The sequence below is a fragment of the Epinephelus fuscoguttatus genome, linkage group LG24 (assembly GCF_011397635.1).
Source record: "Epinephelus fuscoguttatus linkage group LG24, E.fuscoguttatus.final_Chr_v1".
NCBI lineage: Eukaryota > Metazoa > Chordata > Actinopteri > Perciformes > Serranidae > Epinephelus > Epinephelus fuscoguttatus.
The window spans coordinates 1,143,607-1,164,656 of record NC_064775.1 but is presented as its reverse complement, the minus strand read 5'-3'; the positions used below and the strand labels follow the sequence as shown (position 1 = coordinate 1,164,656).

At 42.9% G+C, this 21,050-nt stretch overlaps 2 protein-coding genes across 3 annotated transcripts in view; one reads left to right on the top strand and one right to left on the bottom strand.

Moving 5' to 3' along the window:
* The window catches only part of LOC125884822 (IQ calmodulin-binding motif-containing protein 1-like), a 47,920-nt gene extending 38,993 nt beyond the window's left edge, over positions 1 to 8,927 (bottom strand). Inside the window, exon 1 of the mRNA XM_049570064.1 lies at positions 8,800 to 8,927. The gene's annotated coding sequence lies outside the window, so the exon portion shown is untranslated. The remainder of the gene's footprint in view (positions 1 to 8,799) is intronic.
* Positions 1 to 18,005, top strand: part of LOC125884799 (kalirin-like) — a 43,198-nt gene extending 25,193 nt beyond the window's left edge. The window contains exons 39-57 of one of the 2 annotated variants that reach the window (XM_049570000.1): positions 712 to 814; positions 2,862 to 3,023; positions 4,272 to 4,476; positions 8,721 to 8,771; positions 8,878 to 8,981; positions 9,995 to 10,126; positions 10,211 to 10,321; positions 11,351 to 11,421; positions 11,500 to 11,566; positions 11,660 to 11,763; positions 11,854 to 11,923; positions 13,241 to 13,327; positions 13,507 to 13,599; positions 14,720 to 14,770; positions 14,853 to 14,930; positions 15,699 to 15,884; positions 15,968 to 16,139; positions 16,263 to 16,408; positions 16,511 to 18,005. In XM_049570000.1, coding sequence (XP_049425957.1) covers positions 712 to 814; positions 2,862 to 3,023; positions 4,272 to 4,476; positions 8,721 to 8,771; positions 8,878 to 8,981; positions 9,995 to 10,126; positions 10,211 to 10,321; positions 11,351 to 11,421; positions 11,500 to 11,566; positions 11,660 to 11,763; positions 11,854 to 11,923; positions 13,241 to 13,327; positions 13,507 to 13,599; positions 14,720 to 14,770; positions 14,853 to 14,930; positions 15,699 to 15,884; positions 15,968 to 16,139; positions 16,263 to 16,408; positions 16,511 to 16,696 — 2,179 coding nt within the window. In that variant the 3' untranslated portion in view covers positions 16,697 to 18,005. Of the gene's footprint in view, positions 1 to 711; positions 815 to 2,861; positions 3,024 to 4,271; positions 4,477 to 8,720; positions 8,772 to 8,877; positions 8,982 to 9,994; positions 10,127 to 10,207; positions 10,322 to 11,350; positions 11,422 to 11,499; positions 11,567 to 11,659; positions 11,764 to 11,853; positions 11,924 to 13,240; positions 13,328 to 13,506; positions 13,600 to 14,719; positions 14,771 to 14,852; positions 14,931 to 15,698; positions 15,885 to 15,967; positions 16,140 to 16,262; positions 16,409 to 16,510 lie in introns of both variants that reach the window. The other variant, XM_049569999.1, reaches the window with a different exon arrangement.
* Positions 18,006 to 21,050: the final 3,045 nt, after the last annotated feature.

The following is a 21,050-nucleotide window of genomic DNA, read 5'->3' as shown; positions in this document are numbered from 1 at the left end:
CTAACTTCCTAACATTTACAATTTTGAAACAGATATTTGTGACTAACTTCCTGACATTTACAATATTGAAACAGATATTTATGACTGTCTTCCTCACATTTACAACTTTTGAACAGATAATTGTGACTATCTTCCTAACATTTACAACTTTTAAACAGATATTTGTGACTATCTTCCTATCATTTACAACTTTTGAACATATTTGTGACTATCTTCCTAACATTTACAACTTTGAAACAGATATTTGTGAAATTTGTTTGTTTTATTTTAATAATCAGTTATTTTGTTTTATATTTACAGATTACACATTTACACTGATTGTCTTCTGACACAAATAATACTGACACAAATGTGCCTCCATACATCCTTTAATATGCAGCTGAGGCTTCATGTAAATCACAACCCCTTTAATCTTATTAATATGTAAGTCAAGGGGAAATTCTCCCTTAAATCCACTTACTTAAGGGCTTTTTGAATATCACTGTCCTTGTTTTTTTAAAGTACAATACGAACACGCTTTAATTTAGGTGATTTGAGTGTTAGTTGTGTTTTAAGGGATAAATTAAGGGACCAAACTGAACTGAAACATGTGGAAAGGGCGTCCACATACTTTTGGCCACAAGGTGTATTTTACATCACTCAGGAAAAACATGTGTCTCTCTGTCCGTCTCTCTGTCTGTCTCTGTCTCACTGTCTCTCTGTCTGTCTCAGGGAGACCAGTGAGGACGCAGACAGTCTGGGTGATGCCAGCAGTCAGCCTGACACCGTCTCCATCGCCTCCCGAACGTCACAAAACACTGCAGACAGCGACAAGGTAACACACACACACACACACACACGGACACGGACACACATGCACACAGTGTGTATTAGGAGGGGTGTGTCCCACAATCTCATGACCTCACCGCTGCAGCAGCTGGCTGGGTGTGTGTGTGTGTGTGTGTGTGTGTGTGTGTGTGTGAGGGAGTTTCCTCTCTTCAGTCGTCAGATTGTTTTCTCGAAACTTTCTCCTCTTCTCTGCTCTGCTCACAAGGTACGTTTGATTTCTTTACCTGCTCTTACGTGAAGTAAGTAGTGTGGGTGGGGTTGGCGGCCGTGACCTCTGACCCCACCCACACCGGCTGTGAGCTGTTGGTGTTCAGGACGGAGGAACTGAAGCTAGTTGCAGTGAAACTAACATGGACTGGAGACTGAGGTGGATTCAGCAGACCATGTGTCTGAAGAACAGACTGTTACTTTAAAGAGCTAGCTAGCTGTGTAGCTAAGTTACGTGTTAGCGGATCTGGAGTTAGCTGCTTCGTAACGTTGCTGGTGATGCTGGTGATGTCATTTGTAAACCAGCGCAGGAGTCTGGACGAATTAGCCGACATTATTCACTCAAGACTTTAATTTGGTACGTTAGCTCGCTATAAATTCATCTGCATCAAGCTAACATTAGCCTGCTAGCTGTATTTGAGCTACGCTGTATTGATCTAGTGATGGTTGTTTCAAAACGTTAGAGTCATTTCATTGGATGAATTAAATAACATTATACAGTCAAGACAGTACTTTATTACATTAGCGAGCTAGCTCTCCATTCGCAAAAAAGCTAAAGTTAGCTCAAATTTGCTAGCTAAAACAAAAATATCACCATACATTTCATGTCAGTGTTTCCTCTAGGGTGTTTGTCAGCACGGGGGGAGATTAAATTCAAGAATTTACTGTTTATCAGAGCAAAAATGAGATGAGAATTAGCTAGCTAGCACAGCCGTAGAGCCTCTGCCTCACTCCCCGCCACGAGGACACAACTTCCCTGGGAGGAGAGAGCAGTCAGCATCCTGTTGCCTAAATCAGCTGATGTTATCCGCTCAAGACAGTATTTTGCTACATTAGCTTAACTTTGTCCGCGTTAGCAAGCAAGCTAACATTAGACAGCTAGCTGTAACTAGGTCACACTGTATTGATCTAGCGATGGTTCCTTTGTAACATTAGCAGATTAAGTCATTTAATTTCACCAGGAAGATAGTCACAAATGTCTGTTTGAAGGTTGTAAATGTTAGGAAGATAGTCACAAATGTCTGTTTGAAGGTTGTAAATGTTAGGAAGATAGTCACAAATACTTGTTATAAAGCTGTAAACATTGGGAAGATAGTTACAAATATTTAAAAGTTGTAAATGTTAGGAAGATAGTCAAAGCGCTTTTTATTTACCTGTAAATTAATTAAATGTTCTCAGATATTTTTTTTTATTTGTTAAATTTGTGTATTTGTGAAAATGTTTTGTTTACAAATCTTATTTGTTTTTGCACAAGTTGTTTATTATTTACAGATGACACACAAACACACAGACTGTTGATTTGTTTACATAATTAATATTGACACCAATCTGCCTCCGTAGCTCAGCTACACTGTGGTATTTGTACTCTCAGTAAAGTATCTGAGTACTTGTCCCAGCTGTGTCGCGTACATGTAGTGGAGTACAAGTACTGCTGTGGTGCTTTCCACTGTGTGTCTGTGTTGTCCTCACAGCTGTCTTCCATTTGGACGGGGAACACCCCGTCTGTCCCAGCAGACACTCTGAGTGTGTTTGTTTCTCACACCAGCTGGAGTCCATGTGCTCCGCTCAGAGATCTCAGCCAGTCAGAGCTCAGCGCACCCCACTGTGATTGGATGGGTGGAGAGCGTGTTGGGTTACAGACGGTGACGATGCAGAGACTCGTCTGTCTCTTTAATGTCCACACCCAGACAGCTGCAGCAGAGCTGATGTCACTGCAGGACACACCCCTCTGGACGAGATGTCTGTGGGACATACCTGCTACTGAGGACACTGCTACTGCTTTAAAATACTGTGTCTCACCTGTGTCCCTCTGTCTGTCCCTGCAGCTCTCAGGAGGCTGTGAGTTAGTGGTGGTGTTGTTGGATTTCTCCTCCGGAGGACCAGGAGAGCTCAGCGTCCGCTGTGGACAGACTGTGGAGCTGGTGGAGCGCTCTGCCGAACGGCCCGGGTGGTGTCTGGTCAGAACGACAGATCAAACACCTCAGCAGGTAACCAATCAAACGTCCCCTCAGCAGGTAACCAATCAAACGTCCCCTCAGCAGGTAACCAGTCAAACGTTCCCTCAGCAGGTAACCAGTCAAACGTCCCCTCAGCAGGTAACCAATCAAACGTCCCCTCAGCAGGTAACTAATCAAACGTCCCCTCAGCAGGTAACCAATCAAACGTCCCCTCAGCAGGTAACCAATCAAACGTCCCCTCAGCAGGTAACCAATCAAATGTCCCCTCAGCAGGTAACTAATCAAACGTTCCCTCAGCAGGTAACCAATCAAACGTCCCCTCAGCAGGTAACCAATCAAACGTCCCCTCAGCAGGTAACCAATCAAACGTCCCCTCAGCAGGTAACCAATCAAATGTCCCCTCAGCAGGTAACTAATCAAACGTTCCCTCAGCAGGTAACCAATCAAACGTCCCCTCAGCAGGTAACCAATCAAACGTCCCCTCAGCAGGTAACCAATCAAACGTTCCCTCAGCAGGTAACCAATCAAACGTTCCCTCAGCAGGTAACCAATCAAACGTCCCCTCAGCAGGTAACCAATCAAACGTTCCCTCAGCAGGTAACCAGTCAAACGTTCCCTCAGCAGGTAACCAGTCAAACGTTCCCTCAGCAGGTAACCAGTCAAACGTCCCCTCAGCAGGTAACCAATTAAACGTCCCCTCAGCAGGTAACCAATTAAACGTTCCCTCAGCAGGTAACCAATCAAACATCCCCTCAGCAGGTAACCAATCAAACGTCCCCTCAGCAGGTAACCAATCAAATGTCCCCTCAGCAGGTAACTAATCAAACGTTCCCTCAGCAGGTAACCAATCAAACGTCCCCTCAGCAGGTAACCAGTCAAACGTCCCCTCAGCAGGTAACCAGTCAAACGTCCCCTCAGCAGGTAACCAATCAAACGTCCCCTCAGCAGGTAACCAGTCAAACGTTCCCTCAGCAGGTAACCAGTCAAACGTCCCCTCAGCAGGTAACCAATCAAACGTCCCCTCAGCAGGTAACCAGTCAAACGTTCCCTCAGCAGGTAACCAATCAAACGTTCCCTCAGCAGGTAACCAGTCAAACGTCCCCTCAGCAGGTAACCAGTCAAACGTCCCCTCAGCAGGTAACCAGTCAAACGTCCCCTCAGCAGGTAACCAATGACTGGTCCTCATGTACCACAACAATAAACTTAGGTCCCCACTAGTCGTCCACGAAGCAACTGTCCCCACGTCAGTAACTTGTCTCTTACACTGTGTCCCTGCAGGAGGGTTTACTGCCGATGAGCGCCCTCTGTCTGTCACACTCCCACAGTGCAGCCGACATGGAGGGGCTCATCCCGGCCTCCACCACCTCCTCCAGCACCTCCTCTACGTGCACCACCACCTCCTCCTCCTTCAACTCGTCCTCCACCACCACCACCTCGTCCTCCAACGCGTCCAACTCGTCCTCTAACGTCAGCGCCGGGAGGGGTGAGTATCTGACCAACATGTCTCCGCCCTCACATGACCTCATATTCCTGCACCAGCACTTCCTGTGTTTGCTCTATGTCACTTCCTGTTTACACAGAGGGAACTTTAAACATCCTCAGGCGACCCCACAGTGTTGCTGTGATGTCCCACATCCTGTCCATCTCTGTCTCCGTGTCCACTAAATATTTAAATCCCAGTTTGTAAAGTTCACACACACGCACGGGTCTTTGTGTGTGTGTGTGTGTGTGTGTGTGTGTGTGTGTGTGTGTGTGATTGTGTGTCTTCTGCAGCTCATAATCAACCAGGACTTTCCATACTTTTGAGGACACATTTGGAACTGTGTCTTAAGTCTCTTTTGAGCTTCTGTCCAAGTCTGCAGTCCTGGGACGGACTTTACGTGCTAAAGACATTTCGATAGTTTAGGTACTGAGACAGCCACAGGTGGACACGAGTCTTTATGATGTCAGTCCATTAGTTCCTGTCTCCACAAGTAACGTAACAATACAAATGCCCCCCCCCCCCCCCAACTCACAAATAAAACAAACTAAATGTCCTCACAAGTAACAGCTACAACAAAGAAAATGTCCCCACTAGTCACAAACTAATCTTAATGTCCCCGCAAGTCACAATTTTAAAAAAACTAAATGTCCCCACAAGTCACAATGTAAAAAAAGTAAATGTTTCCACAAGACACAAAAAAAGAACTCAATGTCCCCACAAGTGACAACGATAAACTAAATGTCCCCACAAGTGACAATTTTTAAAAACTAAATGTCCCCACAAGTGACAACGATAAACTAAATGTCCCCACAAGTCACAATGTAAGAAAAACTAAATGTCCCCACAAGTCACAATGTAAAAAACTAAATGTCCCCACAAGACACAAAAAATGAACTAAATGTCCCCACAAGTGACAACGATAAACTAAATGTCCCCACAAGTCACAATTTTTAAAAAACTAAATGTCCCCACAAGTGACAACGATAAACTAAATGTCCTCACAAGTGACAAAGAAAACAAACTAAATGTCCCCACAAGTGGCAATGTAAAAAAAACTAAATGTCTCCACAAGACACAAAAAAACAAACTTAATGTCCCCACAAGTCACATCAAACTAAATGTCTCAACAAACTAAATGTCCCCACAAGTGAAGACAAAAAGCACCAGCATCAAAAGACAGATTGAAGTTGTGTATTGTTGTTGAGTGTTGACAGAAAACATCTCCACAGAGTTCAGATTGGACCGCAGGAAACAGTGAGAGTGTCTGAGGGGACGTCCTGCTCTTAGTGTGTATTGGCATGTTTCTTTTATTGTTAATATCATACATTGTTTTTTTTTTAACACTTATTTTATCCATTTTTTTATTTTAATGCATTTAGATTTGTTTTCATTGTGTTTTTATCTTTATTTATACTTTATAAATTGTAATCACTGCATCTGTCGCTTCATAATTTTTATTTTTTGTAATGTTTTATTCTGTTTATTATAAATATATTCTTATGTACATATTTATTTTTAATCATATTATTAAGTTTGAATCCTTTTTCTTCACGTTTGTGTGCAGTTGATTTTTCCCATTGATTTTCTATATTTATTTCATTTTCATTCATCATAAACACAAACATTAAGACACATCTATAAAATAAGTCAAATAAACTATTTGACTTATTTTATAGATGTGTCTTAATGTTTGTTTATTTGTTGTTGTTTAATTATAATATAAATATATATTATACAATTATTATGTTTATGTTTTTATGTATGTAATTTATTTTGATTTTTGACAAAACATTTTTCCCGTCTATTTTTCCATGTTTATTATAATTTTTATTTTATTTATAACTGTTTTCCACAGTTTATTAAAATTTTTATTATTTTTGTTATTATTAATTTATTCTATCAGATGTTTTTCTTCCTTTGTTTTAACGACATTTGAACAGATTTTATTTCGTTACATTTATTCAGCAGTGACAGGAACTGATCCTCCTCCTGTTAGCCACGCCCACATACTCTCTGGCCCCGCCCCATGTTGTTGTGCCCCGCCCCCAGAGCTGTGACTGTAGCTCATTCAGCAGAGTCACAAACAGACGGCTGCGTCTCCGTCCGTGTCTTTATTTGAACCCGTGTGTGTGTATGTGTGTGTGTGTGCGTGTGTGTTGATGGACGGACGCTGAAGCATGCGGAGCAGCAGAGGTGCATGCTGGGATTGTTCTGCAGTTTGGGGATGGATTGTGAGAGAGGGAGAGGACGAGCGAGGTGGGTTTTAATGTGACAGAGAGACGAGTGTGTATATGTGTGTATGTGTGTGTGTGTTAACGTGTGACAGAACAAGGTGACCGTGTGGCGACCTGTCGTCACGGCTACGCTGACATGTAGGAATGTAACCTGTGTGTGTGTGTGTGTGTGTGTGTGTGTGTTCATGTATGTATGTGTGTGTCAAACAGGACATACAAGTTTATCTGTAGGAGCTTTAGTCTACCATTAACTACCACACCCAACACAGTATGTGTGTGTGTGTGTGTGTGTGTGTGTGTGTGTGTGTGTGTGTGCGTGTGTGTGTGTGTGTGTGTGCAGGAGGTCGGTCCTCAGTGACCTGTCAGAGGACGACAGGAAGTAAAACTGTCTCACTCTCTGTTAATGTTTCACCTCAACTTTTCTGTGAATAAAAAACAGATCTGTGAAAAAGACAAATTCTCACACACACACACACACACGCACACACACACACACACACGTTTGGTAAAAGAAAATAATTTGGTGATTTCAGAGTGTCTTTCTTTTCTTCGACGTCATAGGAGACGGCGTGACTTATTTCTCTCATCGTACGGCGCCTTTGTGTACGCTCATCACGTGACTGCTGTTTAAGGCGACCGTAAATGTGCACACACACACACATACACACACACACACACACACACACACACACACACACACACACACACACACACACACACACACACACACACGAATCGCGGAGGCGGCAAGGTGACGCCGGTGTGAGGCTCTGAATGTTGGATTCGATTTATTTCTGATGCCCCGTCTGACAACAACAATTTAGTATTTATTATTCTAAAAATATTTTTAGCCAAATTTCTTTTAAATTATTATTTTTATTGATTTATTTATTTATTCATTTAATTTTTATTTTTCTGTTTGTATTTATGTATTAATTTGTTTTTATTTACTTATTTATTATTTGGTAAGTTCATTATTTTTTATAAATATTATTTTATTTACTCTTAATTATCTACTTTTTATTTTAATGAATTAATTTATTGTATTTTTCTATTTCTATACATTAATTTGTATTATTTATTTATTATTTAGTCAGTTGAATATTTTCAAAAATATCACTTTATTTACTCTTATTTAAGTATTTAAGTGTATTTTTGTATTTTTATTTTTGTATTAATTTATTATTTAGAAAGTTAATTGTTTCTTATAAATATTATTTTATTTTCTATTTATTTATGTATTTATAATTATTTACCGTATTTATTTATTTACTGTACTGATTTATTTTTTAAATTTTATTTATCAAGTTAATTTATTTATCTTTTATTTATATCTAATTAGTAAACTGATTTTTCTATTTTTATTAATTTTGATTGATTTTTTTTTCATTTATTTATCCTGTTTTTATTTAGTTAGTTAATTTTATTTATTTATTTTTATTTACATTTATTGTTTTTCCTTATTTATTTTATTTACTTTTTATTAGTTTTTATTTAGTGTATATAGTTTTATTAATATTTACTTACTTACTCTTTATATTTGTTCATATATCTGTTTTTATTTAGTTTATTTTATAGAGATTTTTTTCAAAAGGTTAAACTTGACCTGTCTCTTTGTCTCTCTGTCCCTCTGTCCCATTCTCACAAAGGAAATATCTTGAGAACAGGTTGAGGGAATTTTTTAAAATTTGACACAAACATCTCCTGTAAGTCACTGGTGTTTTGAAAGTCAAAGGTCACTGTGACATCACCCATTCTCCTGAATGCTTTATGTCAACAAATCCTTGAGGGAATCTTTTTTTTATTTATTTATTTATTTATTTTTCAAATTTGGCACAAATGTCCAGTCAAGGATGATCTGATCTGATTTTTCACTGTGACCTCATAAAACATGTCTTTGGCCACAACTCTTACAAAATAATGTTACTTATTATTGTTTATGGATTTGGCCTGTTTGGGATCAAACCCATTTGTCTATCTGTTTGTTTGTTTGTTTGTTTGTGTCTGCAGACTCCGCCCTGTACGGCTCCGAAGGTTCGGGGCTCCAGATCACCGCCCAAAGTGAGTCGACAGTCCAGTATTTACTCACCCTGCTGACGGACAGTGAACTCATCTTCTTCATCATCATCATCATCATCATCATCGTCTTGTTGTTTGTCTCCCTCAGGTGCCACCTCCCCCACGGTGTATGGAGTGGGTGGGGCTCCGGGGGGCGCCGCTGGCTCTCCGGGGCCCAAACGCAGCGGATCTGGAACCGGAAACACACTGAAGGTAAAGTCAGGCTCACTATTATTATTGTTGTTGTTGTTGTTGTTGTTTTGAATTCCTATAATTAATGAATTATGATGACAAATCTTTTCTCATATTTATTCATTTATTTTATGTTTCGAATATACTTCATTATTTTTTAGTAATTAATTTAATTTTTATTTTACTTTATTTTAGTGTTTTCTTTTTTAATGTTAATTGTACTCTCATTTATTTATTTATTTATTTACACACTGTTTTTAGTTTATTATTTTTTATTTATGTGTTTATTTTATATTTCCCCATTTTTTATTTGTTTTTCATTTTCATTTATTTTATTTATATTTACATTTCTTCATTAAGATTATCAAGTTTATTTGTATGTATTTATTTATTTGTTTTTAGTTCCATTTATTGTTATATAAATATATATATTTAGCTTATATTCTTTTTTATTTATTTAATACATTTTTAAAATATATTTATTCATTCTTATTTTTTTTTATTCATTAGATTTTTCATTTGATTTACTTTTAATTTACTTATCAAGATTATTAAGTTTATTAAACTTTTATTGATTTGATTATTTACTTTTTCTATTTTTATTTACTTATTTTGTTTTATTTATATTGATTTATTTTGATTAATTACTTTTTTCATTTATTTGGTATAGTTTATATTTTTGGTTCTCATTTATTTCATTAATTTAATTGGTTCCTTTTTTATTTTATTTATTTTTGTTTTTATTTCATCATTTACTTTCTTTATATATATATACTTATTTTATTATTCATTTTGTTCAATTGAGTATTTCACTGATATTTTTTCATAGTTTTTTTTAATATATATAAATATATATAGATATATTTTTCTCGATTTATTTAGATAGTTTCTGTTTTTCATTTAATTTATGTTATTTAGTTTATTTTTTATAGAGATTTATTTATTCATATTTATTTATGTAGTTTATTTTTATGTATTACTTTCTGAAGTGAGTCTCTTTGACATTGTGTTGTTTGTTTGTTTGTTTGTTGCAGCGCTGGTTGACCAGTCCGGTCCGCAGGCTGAGTCAGGGAAAAGCTGACGGACAGAAGAAACCTCCAATCAGAACCAGGAGGCGGGACAACAGGACGGAGCTGGCCACGCCCCTCACTGGCAACGCACAGACGGTATACACACACACACACACACACACACACAGGATGAGAGAAAAAAGAAAGAAAAGGTAACGTTTGTGTTTGTTTGTGCAGAAGGCGAGGAAGGAGGAGGCAGGGCAGAGTGGAGGGGAGGAGGAGCCAGAGGAGGAGAGCAGCACCCCGCTACCACCTCCCATGCAGATCATCAAAGACCCAAACAACCCCGAGGTAAACAACATACTGTTTGTGTATTCTGTGAACAAATGTGGTTCATGCTGTTTGTTTGTTTGTAATATTTTTTTCAGTATTTTGTCTTCAATAAGTTTTTCGTCGAGTTTTGTCAGTAAATTTGTTTCCGCAGACGTTGTTCCATATTTTTTGTATTTATATGACTCATTCTTTTGTCTGGCTCTGTGTTTATTTTACTTCTTTATAAATGTGATTGCTGGTTTCTGGAAACAGGACGTTTCAGTTTCATTACTGGTTAGTTGGTTTTTTTTTTGTTAAATGTTAGTAGTGAAAAGTGACTGTTTAAATTTCCCAGAATTCAACATGACGTCTTAAATTGTCTTGACAACAGTTGAAAAATAATCCATTTACAAAAATATATAAAACTGATCAAAGTGTAAAGCCGGGCGAGTTTCACTGAAAATAAAATGAGTATTAACATCTTTTATCAAAATAAAACGTCTGTGAATCAACGAATCAATAATCAAGTAATATATTAGAAGTTATATCGATGACCGTCAACTGTTATGTCACCGGATTTATGATTTTGGGTTTTTCGTCCGTTCCATTCTTGTGAAAGTGATATCTCAACAACAGTTTGAGAGAACTTCTCAAATTTGGCACAAACGTCCACTATGACTCAGAAATGAACTGTTTGAATTACAGGGTGGAATGTCAAAGGTCAAGATCACAGTGACCTCGTTTATTGCATTTTCATGAAATCTGTATCGCAAGAACAGCTCAACAGAATGTCTTTAAATTTGGCACAAACGCCACTTTGAGTCAGCGATGAACTGATTCAATTTTGAACATAGAAGGTTGAAAGTCAAAGGTCAAGGTCACTGTGACTTCGTCCGTCGCATTACTATCAAGTCAAGTCAACTTAATGTTATCTAAGCGCAATATCTCAAGAACAATTTGAGGGAATTTGTTCAAATTCAGCACAAACGTCCACTTGGACTCAAAAATTAACTGATTAGAATCAAGGTGTTTTTAGTTGCTTAACCTGTCTCTCCTTTCTGTCTTCAGGCTCTGGACTCGGATCAGGGCTCTAACGAGTCGGACACGGAACAGAGGAACAAAGCCCTGAGAGGACGCATGTGAGACAGACACCGTCATAGACACGTGTCTCTCTGTGTGAGCATTGAACGTGAACTCACGTCCATGTGTCTCTGCAGGTTTGTGGTCAACGAGATGATCCAATCAGAGAAGGACTACGTGAAGGATCTGGGCGTGATCGTGGAGGTGAGACATGCCGAGTTTCAGCAGCTGAATGTCGAGTTTAAACTATGAATGAAATCCAAATGTGCGGTCTGTCTGTGTGTCTGGGTGTCTCAGGGCTTCATGTCCAGGCTGGAGGTCCGAGGGATCCCAGAGGACATGAGAGGAAAAGACAAGATCGTTTTCGGAAACATCCAGCAGATCTACGACTGGCACCGCGAGTACGTCACAGTCACACACATTAACACACACACACACACACACACACACACTGTGTCACACTCATTGTGTGTGTGTGTGTTTGCTCTCAGCTTCTTCCTGGTGGAGTTGGACCGCTGTGTTCAGAATCATGACCTGCTGGCCGATCTCTTCATCAGACACGTGAGTTCAGTTTTCACCAGTGGTTGAAGGTGTGTGCGGATGATAGACGGGGGTGCTGTAATCAAGGACAAAAAATAAGCCACGCCCCTCAAACTGTACATCAAAGTCACTTGAGTTTCAACACCCAAGTCCAGCTCAATGTGCTGTACAGAAAAGCCTTAAAACCATTGAGGTCCGCCTGAGTAGATTTTCCGCCATTTTTAATTTTTTGAAAAACACATTTTTGATGTCTCTTCCTAAACAGTAGGTCCGAGTCACACCAAATTTTGTGTGGATCATCACTGGACCATCCTCATCATACGTTATTAAAAGCTGCTTAATATCTAGTTGCGTTTCAAAAACCTTGACTATTGAACTTTAAAAGTGGCGTGGCTTAACACATAAATAGAACTAACTCCACAACTGTTGAACCAGTCATTACAAAACTTGCAGGAAATGTTCATACAACTACCAAAAACATAACCTGAGAGTTTGGCTCAAATTTACCACCAAGAGGCGCCACAACTGCAACAAAATGGGTGTGGCATTACACAACTTAGAACATTTTTGCCATCTCCTTCTAAACCGTAGGTCTGATTCGTACCAAGTTTTCTATGGATCATCATCTGACAAAGCTCATTAAGACTTAATAAAAGCTTGTTGACATCTCGTCGTGTTTCAAAAATACTGACCAAAGAACTGCATAAGAATAGCTCTGCAACCATCGGGTCAGACATCATGACACTTGCAGGAAATGTCCACATATGTACCAGAAACAAACCCTCAAAACTTAGTTCAAATTGACTACTTGGAGGTGCAACAGTTGCCAAAAAAGGGGCGTGGCTTAACAGAAATCAGACTATAAATCATAACTTGTCGGTCTAATCTTCACGGAACTTAGAGGATATGTTAAATAATAGTGTTAGAACATGTGTGTCAATTATTTTGAATTTGCTCAATACCGGGCGCCACCAGTCCAAACAAGTGCTTCAGCCTGGCGCTAAAATTTGACCATAAACAGAGACAGTTTGTCCAAATGTCATCGAACTCTGCTATGGGTACCTGCAGGTTGAAAGACACTGAGCTCTGATGTTGTGTATGTACACACACATTACTGCAAACCTACACATAATACACATACTCAGGCATCACACCACTGACCTGCTGGCTGGATGACTTCCTGTCACCATGGTAACTGCATCAGGACCAGGAGCTGCTGATGGTTCGTCACACTGTTCCTGCAGGAGGGTCACATGACTGTTATCGATCAGTCCGTCAATCAATCAGCTGTTAACGCATGTGTGTGTGTGTGTGTGCGTGTGCGTGTGTGTTCTGCAGGAGCGCCGCCTCCACATGTACGTGGTCTACTGTCAGAACAAGCCGAGGTCAGAGTTCATCGTCATCGAGTACGAGACCTTCTTTGAGGTAATGCATCACTTCCTGTTTCCTGTTTTGTTGAACTGTTGTCAAGACTTCACTGAACACGCTGATTTTTGAATGGGGTTTGGTTTGGACGAACAGGAAGGAGATCTTAGTTTATGTTCTGCAACACAAACAGACGACTAAAGAGAAGACACTGAACCTGTCTGTCTGTCTGTCTGCAGGAGATCCAGCACGAGATCAGCTGCAGGATGTCGATCAGTGACTATCTGATCAAACCCATCCAGAGAATCACCAAATACCAGCTGCTGCTGAAGGTCTGTGACGATCAGCTGACATCACAGTTTAACTGTTTCTGTCTGACGGTTTTAACGATGTTAACGACACATTTTAAAGGTCACTGTGACCTTGTCTGTCTCATTCTCTTGAATGAGATATCTCCAAATTGCTTTAAGAGTTTCCTCAGATTTGGCACCAGCATACACCATGACTCAACAATGAGCAGGACGGATTTTGTTGGTCAAAGGTCAAAGTCACTGTGACCTCCTCCGTCACATTTTTGTGAACACAATATTTCAAGAACACCCTGAGTGAGTTTCCACAGATTAGGCACAAACAATCCCTTAGAGTCAGCAATGAATGGATTAGAATTTGGTGGTTAAAGGTCGCTGTGACCTTGTCAGTCTCATTCTCCTGAATGCAATATCTCCAAATCGCTTTAAGAGTTTCCTCAAATTTTGGCACAAACGTCCACCTGGAGTCAAGAATGAAGTGATTGGAATTTGTTGGTTAAAGGTCACTGTGACCTTGTCAGTCTCATTGTTATGAATGCAATATCTCAGTTGTTGTTTTGGGTTTTTTTTTTCAAATTTGGTACAAATGTCCACCTGGACTCAAGAATGTTGTCAGAGGTTAAAGGTCACTTTCACCAGATCCGTCACATTCTCGTGATTGCCATATCTCAAGAACACCTTGAAGAAATGTCCTCAAATTTGGCACATACGTTGGACTCAACGATGACTGACTCACTGATTAGAATTTGGTGGTTAAAGGTCACTGTGACCTTGTCAGTCTTATTCTTGTGAATGCAATATCTCAAGGTTACCTTAATGATTTTTTTATGTGCAAATTTGGCACAGATGTCCACCTGGAATCAAGAATGAAGTAATTAGAATTTGTTGGTCAAAGGTCAGTGTGACCACACAAACATGTTTTGGCCAAAACTCAAGAATTCATACATTAATTATGTCAAAATTGACTGATGACATTTTATATCCAAAAGGTCAAAGGTCAGCTTCACTGTACCATCATCACAAGTCACCTTGACTGTATAGATCTTGTGTGTGTGAAACATCAGTGGAAACTGTCAGAGACACTTGGTGGGCGGAGTCAAAGACCTGCGAGGTGGTAACTCTAGTTTTCACGTCTGGTTCTCAGGATTTTCTAAAGTACACGTCTAAAGCAGGACTGGACTGTGACGAGATCGAGGTGAGTCTCCGTCTTTCCGTCATATTCAAGTTCTGACCGCTGCACCACAGCGATGCTCTAACAACCACGTGTGTCCGTACAGAAAGCCGTGGATCTGATGTCGCTGGTGCCGAAGCGCTGCAATGATATGATGAACCTGGGACGCCTGCAGGGATACGAGGTACACCCATCTGTCTGCCTGTCTGTCCACCTGTCTGTCTGTCTGTCTCTGTCTGTCTGTACGCCCCCGCTGGAAATAAAACCCAAATAAAGTTGAAAATCATAACCGAGAAGGAAACAAAATGGCAGCCATTTTCTACAGAGTTTAAAGTCTGAGTCAACAACAACAACAACTCAAAACAACAAACACATTGTCAGACATGTAACTTTCGAAAACACAACAGGAACCTGACAGATGAACTTTGCAGAAAATGTCTGGCACACAGTACACGTTAGCTAAATGCTAATTTATAATATGTCAGAGGTTGTGTTTATACAGCTAATACAGCTTAGAAAAAAATTTAACTAACACAGTTTTAACCAAATTAAAATGTAAAGGACTGACAATAGAACCCTGAGGAACTCCTTGAGTAATTATCAATAGTCTCAGTGGGTTGATAATGTTCTGAGTCTGCTGAATGCATGAGTAGGCGGCTGTTTTCTAACGTGTTAAGGGCAACTACTTTATAAGAGGATAATATGTCAGAGGTTGTGTTTACAGCTCATGCTGCTGCCCCCAAGTGGCAAAAAAATTAATAATACAGCTTTGACCAAAATGAAAATGTAAAGGACCGACAATAGAACCCTGAGGAACCCCACAAGTAATGATTAACAACATCACAGGAACCAGCCATAAAATAAATACTTCAGAACATATAAAGGACCGAGATTACAACCCTGATGAGCTCTACGAGTTACACAGACTCTCACCTGTCTTCCTGTTGTCCAGGGGAAGTTGACGTCTCAGGGGAAGTTGCTGCAGCAGGAGACCTTCTGTGTTTGGGAGCAGGACGGAGGAGTTTTATCTCGCAGTAAAGAGCGCCGAGTTTTCCTGTTCGAACAGATCGTCATTTTCAGCGAGCTGCTGCGCAAAGGTTCCAACAACCCGGGGTACCAGTTCAAGAATAGCATCAAGGTGAGGCCACTTGACACCGCTCTGGTCGAGACTTGGACCGGTTTGTACTGGGAGTAATGGTGTGGCTGTTTGTGTGTGATCAGGTGAGTTACCTGGCGATGCAGGACAGCGTGGACGGGGATCCCTGTAAATTCGTCTTGTGGTCTCGTGGCTCTGCGGAGCGCTTCACGCTGCAGGCGTCCTCCGCCAGCATCAAGTTGACCTGGGTGGAGACGATAGCCACCCTGTTGGACGCACAGAACAACTTCCTGTCAGGTGAGTCCCTTGAAACATCCTGAATCCACCTTGGATCATTGAATCTTGCTGAATTGTCCCTGAACCTCCTAGAAATCCTTGATCTGGTTTAGTTGAACCCGCTTATCCTGTTTGTGTCTGCAGCTCTTCAGTCTCCCATTGAGTACCAGAGGAAGGAAGGCGGGATCTCCGTGACCCGCCCTTTGTCGTCAGGGCGACCACCGTCAGCTCCACCTACACCCAACGGTCACGCCCCTCAGCCTCATCCTGAGAGCGAGCAGGACGACCAGGTTCGGATCCCCCGTCTTTATGTCATGCTCCCGTACTTTTTTTTTCTTCTTTTTTTTTTAAAGTTCGGATCACAGCTAACTGTGACCTTTGACCCCCTCCAGGAGCTGGTACTGGTGCTGCAGGACTTCGTGGCGGTTCGGGAGGACGAGATCTCTGTGTTTCGAGGGGAGAAGGTTCAGATTTTGGCGTCCAACCAGCAGGGTCAGAGTTTGGTGTACCGGCCAGCCAACAGCGACTCGCCGGCCGCTGAGGGCTGGGTGCCACGCAGCGTGCTCAACACACACTGACACATACACAATAACACCCCGACAGCAGAGTCCGGTTTACGACATGTACACATATGACATACTGCACGCTATCAGGGCCCAAGGCATGTTGGGAAACTTTGTATATTGGTGAGAGGTGGGGCCTGTAGATGGTGCCTAAAGCTCGTTCAGTACAACCCAAAAATATTGAAACAACTGCTGACCGTGGTGACGCCCTGATGTTTCCTGCGGTGCCACCATCAGGGAAACTTTCTGTTTGGCCAGGACGACTACACCTGTTAATTTCTCGCCATTGTCTGTCACTTCCTGTTAATTTCTCGCCATTGTCTGTTACTTCCTGTTCATTTTTTTGCCATTGTCTGTTACTTCCTGTTCATTTCTCGCTATTGTCGGTCACTTCCTGTTAATTTCTAGCCATTGTCGGTCACTTCCTGTTAATTTCTCACCATTGTCGGTCACTTCCTGTTAATTTCTCGCCATTGTCAGTCACTTCCTGTTCATTTTTTTGCCATTGTCAGTTACTTCCTGTCATTTTTCTCACCATTGACAGTTTGAGTTAAAACTACCGTGTGTTTTAGAAAATAAAGCAAAGACTTGAAACAAAATAAAAGCCCCGCCCCCTCAGATCTGTCTGGCGGCCCATCTGCGGGGTCCCGACCCTCATGTCGGGACACGTATTGCCATCTCTAGGCTCCGCCCTCGGGCTCTGATTACCTGCAGTATTAAAACACACACACACAACTAATCCCAGCAGCAGGTACTGTTAGTCTCCTCCCTCCTTCCTGGTGCTTCAACATTCAGCCAAAACACACCTCCGTCCTCGCCTCGTCCAATCAGATGCAGGCGTCAGGTCGGCCTCCAGTTTACTGCCCCCGAGCAAAACCAATCGCACTCTGACAACATCACAAACTGTTCCCTGTGTGGGTCAACGGGAGGGAGACCGCATCATCATCATCATCATCACCAGATAGACTGGGATTCCAGGAAGCTGCGGTTGCCTAGCAACAAGAGACAATATATAAAAAAAATAAATAATAAAAGTTTAAAAAAAAAAGGCTCCTGGAAGAGAAGAGGTGAAAAAGACCTGTCAGCCAATCAGAACTGAGCTCTCTCTGCGTGTCATCCTGTTAAATAGTGTGTATAAACAGACTGAGGACACACACACACACTCCATACACACACACACCACTGCTACGACGACGACGAAGATGAAGATTAACTACGATGATAATTAAGAATATTAGAATCTGTTTTTCACCTCAATTAGAAACGTTTGTCATATTAATGTTTGTGTGTGAGAGAGCGCGCGTGTGTGTGCGTGTGCGTGTGTTAGTGACGACGTCCTGTGTGTGCGTGTGTTTTTCCACGGACAGTTAGGTGGTGTCCCGGTGTAGCGTTGCCATGACGACTCGTGTTTGGCGGTGACACCAGGTTTTTTTTGTTTGTCTTTTTAGCGGACCAGAGCCGCCGCAATCCCCCCCTCCTCTTACCCCCTCCTTCTCCTCTCTGCCGTTACCATAGCAGCTGGCTGCGGCAGGGGCGGAGCCTGCATAGCGCCGCCTGCCCCCTCCTCCCCGCCCCAGCCCCCCCCTCCCTGTGCGTGCAGCTCTGGTTAGTTTGGATATTATGCATTTCTTGTTCCTGTAAATAGACCAGACCTCCAACTGCTACTCCAAACTAACTCTGGACGCTGTCCGTCTCTCTGTCCGCCTGTCTGTCCGTCCGTCTGACAGACAGAGGCGCAGCGACTCCACCTACTGTGACCGTCTGTTTCTACTGAAGCTGTAACCTTCCACACGCTCTCTACCTGTCTCTCTCTGCCTGTCTCTCTACCTCTCTGTCTTTCTCTCTCTGTCTCTCTGGTGCCATTCTCAGACAACACCCCGGTCCTTAAGGAGTTACGCCGCCTCCCGAGTGCACGACGGGGGCGCCGAGGTGGGATGTAGTGCACTGTGAAGGGTGTAGGGAGAGACGCAGCAAACTAGGAGGGTGGAATGCTGCCTTCAAATGCAGCTGGTGAGGTTGAACTTTCGGAAACCAGCGTGGTGCTGGTCAAGAGCAACACACACCGGTACAAAATAAACACGTAGCTTCTCATGTGTTATCGTCCAACGCCTTCACAGGTCGACAGTCCACGTGTTAATGTTCATTCATTTTCCATAACTGCGTATCCTGTTAGGGGTCACAGGGGGTGGAGCCTATCCCAGCTGACCCTGGGCGAGAGGCAGGGTTCACCCTGGACAGGTCACCAGACTATCACAGGGCTGACACATAGAGACAGACAACCATTCACACTCACATTCACACCTACGGACAATTTAGAGTCACCAGTTAACCTGCATGTCTTTGGACTGTGGGAGGAAGCTGGAGCACCTGGAGGAAACCCACGCTGACACAGGGAGAACATGTCGGAGCACCTGGAGGAAACCCACGCTGACACAGGGAGAACATGTCAGAGCACCTGGAGGAGACCCACGCTGACACAGGGAGAACATGTCAGAGCACCTGGAGGAAACCCACGCTGACACAGGGAGAACATGTCAGAGCACCTGGAGGAAACCCACGCTGACACTGGGAGAACATGTCAGAGCACCTGGAGGAAACCCACGCTGACACAGGGAGAACATGTCAGAGCACCTGGAGGAAATCCACACTGACACAGGGAGAACATGTCAGAGCACCTGGAGGAAACCCACGCTGACACAGGGAGAACATGTCAGAGCACCTGGAGGAAACCCACCCTGACACAGGGAGAACATGTCAGAGCACCTGGAGGAAACCCACGCTGACACAGGGAGAACATGTCAGAGCACCTGGAGGAAACCCACGCTGACACAGGGAGAACATGTCAGAGCACCTGGAGGAAACCCACGCTGACACAGGGAGAACATGTCAGAGCACCTGGAGGAAACCCACACTGACACAGGGAGAACATGTCAGAGCACCTGGAGGAAACCCACGCTGACACAGGGAGAACATGTCAGAGCACCTGGAGGAAATCCACGCTGACACAGGGAGAACATGTCAGAGCACCTGGAGGAAACCCACGCTGACACAGGGAGAAAATGTCAGAGCACCTGGAGGAAACCCACGCTGACACAGGGAGAACATGTCGGAGCACCTGGAGGAAACCCAAGCTGACACAGGGAGAACATGTCAGAGCACCTGGAGGAAACCCACGCTGACACAGGGAGAACATGTCAGAGCACCTGGAGGAAATCCACGCTGACACAGGGAGAACATGTCAGAGCACCTGGAGGAAACCCACGCTGACACAGGGAGAACATGTCAGAGCACCTGGAGGAAACCCAAGCTGACACAGGGAGAACATGTCAGAGCACCTGGAGGAAACCCACGCTGACACAGGGAGAACATGTCAGAGCACCTGGAGGAAACCCACGCTGACACGGGGAGAACATGTCGGAGCACCTGGAGGAAACCCACGCTGACACAGGGAGAACATGTGGGAGCACCTGGAGGAAACCCACGCTGACACAGGGAGAACATGTCGGAGCACCTGGAGGAAACCCACACTGACACAGGGAGAACATGTCAGAGCACCTGGAGGAAACCCACACTGACACAGGGAGAACATGTCAGAGCACCTGGAGGAAACCCACGCTGACACAGGGAGAACATGTGGGAGCACCTGGAGGAAACCCACGCTGACACAGGGAGAACATGTCGGAGCACCTGGAGGAAACCCACACTGACACAGGGAGAACATGTCAGAGCACCTGGAGGAAACCCACGCTGACACGGGGAGAACATGTCAGAGCACCTGGAGGAAACCCACGCTGACACAGGGAGAACATGTCAGAGCACCTGGAGGAAACCCACGCTGACACGGGGAGAACATGTCAGAGCACCTGGAGGAAACCCACACTGACACAGGGAGAACATGTCAGAGCACCTGGAGGAAACCCACGCTGACACAGGGAGAGCAGAAAGCCGCCTCCAGCTGCTGAGATACTTCCTGTGTGATCAGGGCCTTGGTGAAGCAGTAAAGGTCGCCAATTTGAACCGTGTTGCCACGTGACTTTACAAGCGCTGAAACTATCCGTCACATCACACAAACCGCTGAGAGTGAACCTTGTGTTTTGGATGTTATCGTCATGCTGTCCTTGATGTCGATTGTCAGATCGGACACATGTCCGCCCGCAGAAGCGGCGGTGTTGCCAGGACAGCACAGAGTTCCTGAGGACCACAGGTAGCAGTTCCTCTACTGTCCACTAGGGGCTGGCTCCAAGAGCAAGGAGCTAATTTCAACATCCATGATTTTCTATAGAACTTACCTGCTGCTGAAAAACACCCCGAAACGTGAGGTGTAAACCTACTGAGGTGCGACAACGTGGCGTTTTAAGATGTAAACATC